We start from the raw sequence: 13,720 nt of genomic DNA, 5'->3' as shown, positions 1-13,720 counted from the left end.
CTGTGGAACATTACAAGACAAAGTAATGCAAATGACTGCAAAATTGGGTTTCATTGTACTTTGGTCAGTGTTATCTTCATTCTAACCAAAACACTTTATATTACAAGCTCTAAAGACAATAATAGACAGGCCCTATAATACTATAATTACAGGACCCAGCCCTTACATTTTTGCTACTGATTCAGCAAAACTTTCACCACACAGCACAGAAAGGACACATAAGTATTTTCTACATTATTCAACATGGCATTTATTTGAATATATACTATTAAGTTTCAAAAATTCCAAAACACATGTAGCAAACAGATAAAAATATTTTCATGCAATTGTTTCCACATGGTACAGTATTATTATGAAAGAGGTTGCCATGATTTTAGACTGGAATATATTATTAAGAGGATGCTGTCTTCTATCACAATACTTTCTTTCCAATTCCCTAGCATGTACACTGGGACATTACCTGAATTACATCCCCCCAAAAAATTACTTTCATAATTCACATATAGAAAACTCATTTCAATCCCAATCATAGGAAGAAGTAACTCCTCCCACTATTGTGAAATAAAATGTAAATTCTTTCATTGCACCTAGGCAAACAGAGTAAGTAGGCAATGATGGCAAAAAGGGTATCCAACCCAACCTCAACTAAAACAAGCTCTCAGGTCCAAAGTCTCTCAAACTTGTCTTTCTGAGGAATTCATCCATTCCTTTACTAATCGGATGAGAAGAAACGGCACAAGGGAAAGCCCCATGTCCCTGTGCATGTGCAGCCTCAGTCAGAACAAACTGGAACAAGAGGTATTCCTATGGCATGTAATAGCAGGGCTCTTTTCCTTCAACTGTCTTTTCTGAAACTGGTACTAAACTAGACTAGAGTAAAATTCTGTTGCTTTTTCTTATTGGCTCAACCTGCAAAAGAGTTTTGGTAGGTGTTTTAGATCATCTGCATAGAGAATATGCTCTTCCCATGCTATACACAAGTGTCTGAAAAGTCAGGGTAAGTCATAACTTGAGGAAAAGGTGATCTCTCTTCCTTTTAAAGAAAGCACAATTAAGTCAGTGTAATATTCAGGGTGTTCTTACCTCACCTAGTCTATCCTAAACATATTTAATTTATTCTCACCTTCTTGTATCTTAGCGGAAGATCCAGAGAGGGAAGTGAGGAGGCACAGACTGGTAGGAAAGTACAAGTGCAAAGCTGCCAAAACAAAGACTGGATCTCTCCTCTGCTGTCTCCATTTACCAAGTGAAGTCCATTTAACAATTCCACATGCAGTGCAGGAACTGTAGTGTTCAACACAGTGTGAGGCTGTTCTATGATGATTCAAGATGAATTTTCCTCACAAAGGACAGTAAAGAGAGTGCAAATGCAACTGGAGAGGTGGGGAGCCTCCATGGGTGATAGTCGTGTCTTCTCTGCATCATTCTGGAGTCACAGCAATTCAAAAATAAAATAAAGGATTCTCAAAGCTAAGAAAGAGGAGTAATAACATGAAAAGTGAGGATGACACACTCCTATTTTGCAGCTTTTACAAATATGGTGTAAGACATACAGCAGGCTGATGGAGGCTGACACATGCTCCAAAGCATCCTGTGTTATCTTCTTGCATTGCAGTGAAAGAATCCAGAAAATGAGCAAAGCCTGAGCGTTAGACCAGGCAGTGTTACTCCCAAGTGGCTGGTTAGATGAGCCACACCAAGCAGCTCAGCACTGTACCTACAGTGTGCAAGGTGTGAGAGAGCCAAGGGGCACCAGCAGCAGCAAGACTTGAGGCAATCTGCCTGCTACTGCTATTACCTGCAGCAGCTCACAGCCCACTGTTTCTGCTCTGCTTTTATCACCTGCTACCATTCACCTGCTTGGCCTGATCAGCTCCACCAGCTTGGAAGATTGGAAAGACAAGGAAATCAGCTGGCCACAGAAGCGTGCAGCAAGCAGCTTACCCAACCTGTACACAAGTGAGTTAGCTTCCCAAGCACACTGCCAGAGGGACCCCCTCCACCTCCATAAACACAATCTCAATGTTTGGAAAGGTGCCAGGAGTAAAATGTTTGTTTACTGCAGGCAGGAAGAGCTACCTATGATTCAGACATTAGGAAGTGACAGGAAGGACTAAATTATGCAATTTTAAAGTAGGAAAATAAACACAAAGTAGTTGCAATGAGAGGAATAAGGAGGAGGAGGAGGAAAGGATGAAGAAGCACAAGTTTTGTATCTTGGCTCCCACTTGTGCAGGGCTGAAGCCATCATTGCAGCAGGAGGATCCCATTGGATTCCTTCACCTTTTAACCCTCATTCTAGAGCCCCTAGCCAGGGACTTTCCTCCTCAGCACTGAGTAAGAAACATCTGTCCAGCTCAGTCTCCCAGTAGGAAAGGACAGATCACAGCCTTCCTTATTCCTCATTTTATTTAAACCAACTGAGATTTCAGATCATTCCATTTGCCCTCCCTTTAAACAACAACTACCTGAAGCAAAGGATCGAAGAGCTCATTCTCCAGGCAGCTGAGGGAGGTGGGAACACTCCCCAGCTCTGTCCAATGCTGGCTGCAGAGACTGATAGGAAAACCTCTTCCCGTAAGCAGAAGGCAGGAGAAGCACCCCGATGGGAATAGCACTGCTTTCCCAGCAGTTGTTGGAAGCAATCTCAGCAGTGCTGCTTACAATTTTGCACCTCCCATCCACAGTTTGCTAGATCCCAGCTGAAGTTTTAAGTTTCTTAGACTGCAATAATAATCCGCATTATTAACGTGCCCATTGCAAGGCTAAAACAGCACACAAGCAGATTTGTATCACAGTGAGTTAGGGCTGTACTGCAATAAAACTCCACCAAAGAATACTCTCAAATTTATGTAATGATAGTGGTGCCTCCATTCTATTATCAGTAAAGATCTTCCTGTCCTTATAAATCAGACAATAAATTCCTGGGTTTTTGGTTGGTTTTTTTTTCTGGAGCTGCAGAGATTCACAGGCTGACAGAGCCATTGGATCAAGGAAAAATTCAAAGGATTGTGAATTAACTTAGCACTGAAGTACACACCATAGCACAAAACTCTGTAGTTACTTGTCCTGAGACAAAATTACCCTGGGATGAAACCAGGGTTAAGTTTCCCAATTTACACCAGTGAGTCACTTGTATGCTACTCTTCAGTTCACATCTTCCCCCTGCCCCATTTCTCCCTTCCCCACTCCAAAACTGCAGAAAAGGAAAAACAGGTTTTATTTTAGTGATGACTGACTCCTGAGTGAATACAAGCGTGTCCTCTCTGCTGACAGACCTTTGGTAGTGAAGAGTCATTTTAGTTATTTCTCATAGTGCTGAGAAGCTTATGCAATTTAACTCCATTTGTGCACACAGACAACTGCATCAGATAGGTCATAACTAAGAGCGTGACATGACCTCAGCTTTGAGGGCATTATTTCACACTGAGTAACAAGCCATTAGACTGAAAAACTTACTCACACAGCATGATGCAAATAATTTCAGCAGTAATTGCATACAAACAATGAATGGAAATGCACCAGGACATGCAAGATTCAGAAAGACAGACTTATTGACATCCCTACTCCTGCAGTTATTGAAGTTATCTCCCTTAGCAACAGGGAAGGATTTTGTAAACAACAAGTTTATCTAATGCCACCATGAGAACATCACCCAGTGGAAAGAAAAAAAACATTTCTTTAATGAAGAGCACCAAAAGAAATCACAGAATTATGCAACAAGCAATAGATTCAAAAGGAATAAGTTTTTGTCAGTTTGTGGCTTAAATCTCGAATTAAGTTCATACAGATCACTACTTTCTAGGAAAACAGAACTGCCAGATGGCATCACACTCACAGCCTACCTCTGACACTTCCTGCACGTCAGCAGAACTGGGAAAAGACTGGATCTCACAAGTGAACCAAAGGAACTAGTTACAACATGACATTTTACAAGTTTCCTCTTATCCCAGCCCAGACCTCCAAGTGTTCATGTTTACAGAAGGGGGATTCTCTCCAAGCCTCCCTGGAATCTCCTGCATTCCCAGTGTGGATACCACATGGCAGAGCATTCCACTGCCTCATTTGTCCTGGAAAACACCAGCTTCTTCTGTTTCAAACTACACTCCAAACACTCCCCTCTTTTTCCCTGCCCCCTCCTTTTTTATAAATTAAACAATGCAAGGACAAATTGTCAATTCACATCAAGTTCATACATTACTCTGACATCCTCTTGCTTGGTTGTTTAATGATGAAACAAACACATACCAATCCTTATAATAACCATTAGAGGCATCAAATAAATTATCCCCACCATGTCTTTCCTAATAAAGTCCTTTTCAGTGTTTGCTCCAAAGGGACATACTTGCTGGCAGTATTTTACCCTATTTTTAAGGATCACAGATATGTACACACATTTCTAAAAATATTTGTTAAATTCTGTATATGGACTTAGGACTGGTTTCAAAAAGCATTCCTTATAAAACAGCAATTCTCTCTGCACTATCCCAAAACCAGGTGCAGCTTCTCCACTACATCCAATGCTGTTTAAGAATCTACATGGAAACACAAACGTCAGAAACTGCAACAGAAACATGCATTAAGCGTGAATGGGAACATTTGTCTAACACATTACGTGACTCAGTGCAGTTACTCTCCATACAAAGGGAAAATGACAAACTGACACAATTTTCAGAGCTGCTTTTTTGTTTTGTTTTGTTTTTAGAAATGTGTATCATTCCATTTTGAAATCAAAATCCATTTTTCATCTGATATCATTTGTGTGTTTACCCTTTTAACAAGCCTCCCAAAAACACTGTAATTCTAATGTGCTGATTGCATCAAAGGTCTGTTTGAAGGCAGGAGTACTAACTGCGTTTGAAGAGCTTCCTGTATTCTTATTCCATACCCCAAAATCTAATCCAGTGAACTCCTACTGCCAGCAGTAAACACCTACAGAGGGTTTATTTTGCTTTTGAATCCCAAACCCCAGACAACATAGAAAAATAAACCAAAGTCTAATTTGGTGTTGTTTTTCTTTTCCCCCCTTTTCCTCTGAGGCAGAAGCACTGAGGAGCCCGGTGCAGCCCCAGAGAGAGGAGCCTGCTGGCCTGCTCCACTGAAACCCATCACATTCCTGCTCCCAGGGTGGAGACAGGCTTACCCAGGAGGAAGGAGGGAGCACATCTGCCATCACCCTGCCCCAAGGCTGGCTGTGCTGGGAAGTGGGTGGGGAAGCAGATTTACTTTGTGACAGCCACTATCTCCACTGCCACGAAGGGTTTATCTGGCGTTGTTTTCACTTATAAAGCAGCAGAACAACCCACATGTCACCAGGCTAAGGGACAAGGTTGTTTTTCTCCTGCTAGGCAAGGTTATCCCAATGCCTGGTCACCATTCCCAGCAAACCCATCAAGGTTTGTCATCCGAGCCAACCAGCCTGTAAAAGCAAAAATCACCTCCTTTTTAAAAATACAGAAAGGGAAAAGCTTTCTTCTGGCTTCCTAGAAATTCTCAGACAAAAGAACAAGCACAGCTCCTGAAAAAGCGTCGTCGTTCTTAAACCAGTCTGCCAAGAAATCGCTGTACAAAATAAAAAGGAGCAAAAGTTTTTCACTTAATTCACTTCTTGACGTGGGGCCTAAACTCAGCTGTCTGAAGAGACAGGCTGGATCTTGGCACAGCTTCCCAGCTGAAGTATCACCTCTTTCTCCAGGTATGTTTTTAAACAGAATTGTTTGTATTATGCACAGATATTATATATAATAATACATAAGCCATATGGGCATAGCTGCCTGACCTTTTTAATTACACGTTGCTGTGCCACCAGTTCCAAGAGAGACAATTCCAAACACCCCATTTGCCATTTACCCCAAATAATTGCCATTTACCAAGGGGGGAAAAAAAAAAAAAAAAAAGGAAGAAAAATGTGTCACCATAACCTCAGGGAGTTTAATCATAAAGTTGTAATTTTGAGGCATAAAAAGCAATTAGATATATTCCTTCTTCTCAGTTAAAAAACAATAACACGCCAAGAAAAAGATGGTTTGTGAGCTCAGCAGAGAACTCAGTCTCTTCCATCTCACAGAAAGTTACCTTGTAAACATTTCCCCGCTGGATACTGCTAAGGAGACAGTCAGATACTACGTAACATAAGAGTATATTTTACAACTAAAAGCAAAGTTTCAAAGAGCTTCAAAAGTTCATCGCGAGAAACAAAACCTTTGTCAACAGCTGGAAGCAAACACAAGTACAAAAAACATACTACGTAACCTTTTATTGGAAGCCGGGGGTGCTTTTCTTTCAAAAAAAACCAAAAGGTCCACAAATACAACTAGTATATTGCACTGAACAATGCTTACAAAGCTAATGTTATTTGTGCAACTATGACCACTCTTCCTAAGGCAAACAAGCCAGAGAATTCATAAAAGAACCAATGTAAAAGCCTAATCAAGAATTGATAAAGGAATTGAAAATAACCAGTATTTCATTGCAGCTGGGAGATGGCAGAATCCTCCCTGTATCCTCCCAAAAAAAAAAAAAAAAAAAAAAAAAAAAAACGGAAAAAAAGTACTCCTTTAGAGCTAATTGCTTGTACATACAAGGAGCTGAATTCACATTAGAGTCCCTAAAACAGCAGCAAGTCACACTATACTACAATATTCACCTGTACACAACACTTACCTGCCTTGAGAAGATTATCCCTTTCTGTGTGATCTTTCTGCCTGCCTTGCTCAAGTAATTTGCAAGACATAAGGTTTGTCCCTCCTAATGAAACACTGCAATGAAATTGCAACAGTTGAACTTGCTTCTATTGGCAATAAAATGATTACTCACTGAAGCACAGAAAACACCAGGGTAATTTTGAAAAGGTCTCAAGAAGTCTGTCACTGCAACACTGGAAAAGTGGGAATGAAAAAACAAGGAGGTGAAACTTAGCTCTACGTCAAAACAAAATTTGCACCTCACCAGTTGTTCTCCCCTTCGTGATTTAGGAAAATATTTCACCCAATATAGTCCAGTGGCATCTACCTTTAGGAAAAGGTGAGAGAAGGACTAAAGAAGTATAAGATACCCAAACCAGAGTTATCTACAATCCACAAGTTTATCCTCTTCTTTAAATTTATTATATTTTGAAACACTGATGTTTCTTTCACTTTTTGCTAACATTTTTTTCAAAGCCATCAGTAAAATTTAATGGGGAGTAAATGTTTTCTAAATGTCTGCAGAAGAGTGCATTTGATTCTAATAATGGGATCCAAAATCTATGTCAAAAAAGACAAAAATAAAACATGCCTTAGAAGTGACCAAACCATCATGCCAAGATTTTAAAAACTTAAAGAGGGAGAGAAAAGGACACTAGAAACAGTTCTGTTTGTCATTTTCTTCTCTCTCTAAATAAGGGACTGTTGAATACCAAGAATTTCCTCTCAGCTGAAAGAGTTACCTGCTCTACCAAAGGTTTCCAGAATTGATGCTCATTTTCACAGTCAAGGTCTATACATTTTAACCTAAACTATCCAATACAACATTCTTTTCTCAATTTACCCTATTGACATTTCACACAGTTGCTTTGGGCTGATGATTGACTAAAAGGCATGCAAAACAAGATCATCTGTGTATAGCTGGAAATTAAAATCATGGTATTTCATTATTCCTCTGCTTAGTACATGGGTTACTTCATTTCAGTGCTGCAAGACTCTGTGCATACATGGAGGAGAGGCCGCTATGAAGCATCAAGAAAGTGCCAGACACTGGTTTGTTTTCCCACTTCCTCTCCCTGCTCCCTGTTAGTTTCTCATTGAACTGTAATCCCCTGTGATTAGCTGCACCAAATCTCATCAACAGACTTAGCAGAACACAGAAGCAATAGTGAAAAGGTATCCATAAATTGCTATACATCCAGCTGAGAACCACCTTCACAAAAAGTCAGAATTTGATTGTTCCTTCATTTCTCAGCTACTGTGTTCTCAAATTAAGAGTTACTGCTTCACAGCTGTTAGGAAAAAATTTTCACACCATTTAACATATTTAGAATATCTGGTTTATTTCATATGTCCAGCAGTTCACCTGCACTTGAAGAGGAACAGGACAAACTTCTGTTAATTAGGTCTCCAATTTTCCTATCTACACCAAGGAAAAAAGGCATTCAAGCGTTTCAGGCACCATCTGATCCTCCAAGCTTAAAAATGCTTAAATTAATAGTATGGTAAACTACATAAAAATTAAAATAATTAGTGGAAGATAATCTTACTATACACACATTAGACTTTTCCATCTGTTTCATATGCTGGTGCCTGCCCTTACCCTCTGCAACCAACCTCTGGGAGTTAATTCAGAGTGTGCACCACAGGTCAGGCACTAGGAGTGCTACAGCTTTGGCAGCAAAGTCAACACAGCTGCTGATGTCCTGTCAAAGATGACAAATACTTGCATGATGAGTTCCATGCTCCTCAAGTGAGCCTTACACCCCAGCAGCAAGCTCAGGATGTAGCTACAGCCCTAAAGTCATACCCAAGATCATATCAGCATCTTCAGTTGGCACACAGAACAACGCAACTTCCTCCTATAATCACCAAAAACACTGTTTAGTCATTCTTTCAGCTTCATAGTTTAGGGTTTACTAACCCATGTTTGAAAGGATCAAAAGTCAAGCTGCTGTTTTCTGACCAGTGCACAGCAGAAGGGGAGGGTCAGATTTCTTTCCAGAAGGAAGGTTTCCTGCCTGAACACCAATCCCTGTGAGATCTTCAGCAACAAGCACAACCAAGTTTAGAATACAAAAGATGTCACATAATGTTACTTGATTATACTCATCTGTCTTGAGTTAACTTGACCCAGTTCCACAGGGACAGCACTGAATGATGTCAGACAAGCTCATCTTGGTTTGGCTTTTTTTCCCTGTAAACCAACCAGCTTCTTAAATTTGCTCACTGTGCTGATGAAAGATCACCAAAAAAAAAAAGCTTAACACAAACAGGTGTCTTCCAGAAAAAGGGCCTTGGTCAGGCACTGCAGCTTTTACCAAATTACAACTCTTCTGCTGAATATAACATTTCTTAGCATCATTACATATCTTAGCACATTTAAGTATTACTCAAGACAGAAGATGCACCTATGTGATTAGTGCCAAAGAGCAATCACCAAACAAAACCACAGCAGAATATTCCACTTCTGTACCTATGCTATGTGAGACTCTACTTCAAACATCAACAACTAGCTTAATGATCTGGCACCTTTTTAGTCACTGTCTACAATTGAAAAGGTTAGAAAATAAGAGGATGCCATCTGTAGTCTTGTCTGAATCATATCAGTGCCCCTTACATCCTAGGGAGATCAAGGCCATTTCTCATTTTTAACTCCTTGCTTTCAAATAACTAAATTAACTATCAATAGGAATAGTCAAATAACCACAGGATTTTTAGACATACTTACACCAAAATTAAGGTTTCTTAATTTACTTTCAAAAATCTTCTTATGAACTGTATGAAGAATGGAGAAGTCTATTAGATACAGAAAAATCTGAACCAATTTATCCCAAAAAGTGTTTAGTCTACAAAGAGCATTTTTTAGTATTTTATCCAATAAAACATGTTTCTAAGTAGGACATATTAGAATTACAGAACAGTGAGGGCTGGAAGGAACCTCTGGAGATCATCCAGTCCAACCCCCTGCCAAGGCAGGGTCACCTGGAGCAGGTGACACAGGAACACGTCCAGGTGGGGTTGGAATATCTCCAGAGATAGGGAGAGTCCACAACATCCTTGGGCAGCCTGTTCCAGCACTCTGCCACCCTCAGAGTAAAAAAGTTCTTCCTCATGCTAAGCTGAAGCTTCTTGTGCTTTTAGTTTATGGCCATTGCTCCTCATCCTGTCACTGAGCACCACTTAAAAGAGTTTGGTAGCATCTTCTTGGCACCAGACTTTGAGATACTCATATGCTCTGATGAGATTCCCTCAGAATATTGGGAATTATTATGCTACATCAGTAGACTTTCTACAAACTGGTTCCATAAACCAGCCATCGATGCTAAGATTCTGATTTCAAGCACATCCAGGAGCCCTAGCCTACACCAGACAAAAGTGTAGTCATTCTAGGAGAGAATTTAAGACTTATCCCTATTCCCTCAAGCTTCCCTTCCTTGCTTTACCAAGGACAGCTGTGTTTCAATATCTGGTGGTTTCCCAGCATAATGGCAGTAAAAAACCTCTGTGCTGCCACCACAAAGCAGCAGCTATTTTAACTGGCATGTGCACATCAGAGCTGCAACGCAGCAGAAAACCACGAAGCCAAGGTTTACTATCACATTTTAAAGGACAGATGGGGAGGAAGGGGCTTTCCAATCGCCACTTTAAAAATAAGGGGACAGAAAAATCACAGCAAATTAAAATGAGCACAGAAACATTTGCAAAGTTGAAGGCAATGGAACAAGGGAAGAAAGAAAAACATACCAGAAGATAGCAGAAGCTGTGAAATTTAGCAGTTCTCCATCTCTCTGCACAAACAAGTTCTTTCATGTACTTGTGAAACCACAGCATAGGCTGTGGAGAGATGTCCAGGATTTAGCCCCAGCTCCCTTTTCCTTCTCCTCTGCTAAATCCATGTCTTGGACCCCCAAACAGCACCAAAAGTTACCTGTGTTTTCCTAAGAGATCTGCTGCTGGAAATGACCAGTCTATTCCCTCAAACAAACTGCTCTGAACACCAGCTCCAGGGAACTGACAGCAGGTGCCAGTGGCTGTCAGAACATTAATTCCATATCAAAAACACATGAACAAGGCATGAGAACAGAACTGAAACAGACATTGAGGGCATTAAGGCATACACACAAGGAAATCTGATTATTCCACCTTCAGGACAGGGTTGGTTGGAGGGTTTTTAGTTTTTTTAGCCTCAAAATGAGTATAAGCTAGCTTTAATACCATGTCCAACTGTTTCAAACGAAAAACTGACGTCCCTGTGAAACATATGTCTGTGTACTAGCTTCAAAGCGCTCCTTTCCACCCTTCCTAAGAACTAAACCATATTTGACTGCAATGTCAGACTTTTTATCTCCATTCCCAGATGGTAACCTGGGTTTGCCCCAACACTTGCATGCAAAACCTAATAGAGCGCGAAGTTACAATTTTCCATATATCCATGTGAAAAAGCATGCGTTGCAGAAAAGCAGTTTCCCATTGAAATCACTTTCCCATCTTTACATCTGGTGCAGCCCCTTGAAATACCACCACCATAAAACAGGGCTTTGGAAAAGGCAGCTCTCTGCTGTGCCTTTACTTAAGCATAGAATTACAGGGAGCACAAGCCAACTCTCCAGCCAGTGCACTCAGCTAAAGTTCATCGTCTTAAGTACGTCAACTTTTTGTTTGCTCGGAGACGGCGACCGTAATGTCAAGGTCACTTTCAGGTCTTTGAAGGGAGCGTCAGCCTTCAGCCTGCAACAGATCAGGCACTGCAGACAGACAATTTTACTTTAAGCCCTTCTCTTTTACACAAGCAGAAAAGAGTCAAAAATAACGTGTAAGATTTAAACTCACGACTTTACGGCTACAATGCGTGGTGATGTTAAACCAAATCACACTAACATAAGATTGCTGTATTATCACCCTGATACTCTTTCTGCTCCCTTTCAAGTGAAAATTAAGGAATTACCTCTTTAGGACAGGGAAGTACTTGACCAGTGCTGTAGTCAGGGTTTTCCCCTCAAAGGTTCTGGTGTAATTCCAGTATGGAAGTGGAGCTATAAATACACTGAAGGGGCAGCTACGTGAAAAAAAGTTGGCATATTTAGAGACTGATTTACGAGATTGATTTTGGAGGGCAAACTCTGTCCATTTACAGAGAGCAAACTTCATGGGATTTAGAGTTTGAGTGGAATATTTATTAAAAGTCTTTCAAATACTGCTCTTAATTCCTGCACATTGCCAAAGAGGCATCCTGTGAATACACACACAGACATGGAAAATCGGCCAAAAATACAGTTCATGTCCAATTCAGCAGGGAAGTGGAACCCTGCTGTGACCCATCAGGATGTTCTCTTTCCTTTGCACAAACAAGATTTTTGACACTGAGAAACAAGAGAATGGGCTATCCCAAATATTGGGGTTTTTTTATTTAAATAGAGTCTCATTTCACAAATTTCCTGGCATTTAAAAAAACCGTCCAGAACTGTTCTTCGAGAAGAGGCTGCTAATCGCTAGCAGACAAAAATAACACGGTCGTGTTAAGATCTGTATTCACAGATTCTCAAATAAATCTGAAGCTCAGGTGCTTTAAAAAGAAGAAAAAAGAAAAAAAAAACACTGGGGGAAAAAAATAAGAAGAAAGAAAGGAGAGGGGAAAAAAAAAAAAAAAAAAGCCCAACATTTTGTCCCAATTACACAGATGCCGCGAAACGAGCCAGGTGCCAATAGGAAAGGGTTCAGGCAGCAGCGATGACTCCTGGCATCACCCATCCCTCCTACGTGACCTGACAGCCTCCCCGGCGGCCCCGCAGCTCCGCTGTGCCCTGTCACGGAATCTGCCCGCTCAGCAAACGCGCTCCATTTTCCTGCCAGCAGCGCGGTGTCCGCTCCGCTGCGAGCGCAGCCACTGCCGAGCAACACGGCAACAACTTCGGCAAAGACACGGGCGCTTCTCTCGCAACTCTCTCCTCTTCTACCCGGCGCGGAGAGCAGGGGCAGAGCTCCCCCCGGCCCGGCGGGAGCGCTCCCGGGGCATCCCCGGCTCCCGCCGTCTCCGGGCACCAGCCCGGGTGCGATCCCGCCGGGAGCGGCGCGGAGCCGGGACACCCCCGCCCTCCCGGGAACCGGGACCAGCGCCGGGACGGCAAGTGTTTACGTTTAAAAATCCATATACACCGAGCCCGGACCCAGAGGGAAGAGGGGAAAACTCCGCCCCCTCCCTCTCCCGACTCCCTCGGAAAGGCGATAAAAGCTGGGCTGAAACATCTGACCGCTCAGCGCCCCTTTTCTAAGGAGAAAAAAAAAATGAAAACAAAAAACTGAAAAGAATAAAAAGAAAGGAAGTGGGAATAAAAGAAAAGGGAAAGTAAAGGCTGGGGAAGCGGCACGGGACGTGCCGTGCAGAAGTCCCGGTTGGAACGGGGAGGCGGCCGGGAGGGTCCGGGCCCGGCCGGGAGGGAGCGGGAGGCGAGGCCGGGCCGGGCCGGGCCGGGGGGAGCGGGCGGCGAGCGCGGAGCTGCGGCGGGAGAGAAGCGGGGCAGGGAGGAAGGGAGGGAGTGAGGAGGAGCGCGGCCCGCGACTGGGAGAGGGCACTCACGTAGCGTTTCAACTTCTTCTCCGGCGGGGACTTTCGGAGCCAGCCCGAGCAGACCACCTCGCCGCCGCTCATGGCTGCGCCGCTGCCCGCCCGGCGCTCCCTGCGCCTCCGGCTCCTTCTCTTCCTCCGGCAGCGGACACGGCAGCGGCGCCCGGGCCGGCCCGGCCGAGGGAGCCGCGATCGGCGGCAGCACCGCGCCCGGCCCGGCCTCCCGGGGCTGCGGGGCGAGGGGCGGGACGGGGTGTGTGTCTGTGTCTGTCTGTCTGTCTGTCTCGCACAACAGCCCGCCGGAGCGGAGCGGGGCTGAGGCGGGAGGGTTCCCCCTGCCTCCTCCTCCTTCTCCTCCTCCTCGCCGCCGCCGAGTCACACGGACATCGGGAGACACGACAGGGGCGGCCGCCGCCCCGCCGCAACTTGGGCGTCCCGGGGCAGGATCCGGGCTCCGGCCGCCGCCCCGCGC

The 13,720-nt window shown here is 43.3% G+C and overlaps 1 protein-coding gene across 2 annotated transcripts in view; it reads right to left on the bottom strand.

The window, feature by feature from the left end:
* Nucleotides 1-13,414, bottom strand: part of GAB1 (GRB2 associated binding protein 1) — a 95,255-nt gene extending 81,841 nt beyond the window's left edge. The window contains exon 1 of one of the 2 annotated variants that reach the window (XM_033059982.2): nucleotides 13,261-13,414. In XM_033059982.2, the coding sequence (XP_032915873.1) occupies nucleotides 13,261-13,332 (72 nt within the window). In that variant the 5' untranslated portion in view covers nucleotides 13,333-13,414. The remainder of the gene's footprint in view (nucleotides 1-13,260) is intronic. The other variant, XM_033059983.2, reaches the window with a different exon arrangement.
* Nucleotides 13,415-13,720: the final 306 nt, after the last annotated feature.

This window comes from Catharus ustulatus, chromosome 5 (genome assembly GCF_009819885.2).
Source record: "Catharus ustulatus isolate bCatUst1 chromosome 5, bCatUst1.pri.v2, whole genome shotgun sequence".
Classification (NCBI taxonomy): domain Eukaryota; kingdom Metazoa; phylum Chordata; class Aves; order Passeriformes; family Turdidae; genus Catharus; species Catharus ustulatus.
The sequence above is the reverse complement of the archived record's forward strand: the minus strand, read 5'-3'. Positions and strand labels throughout refer to the sequence as shown.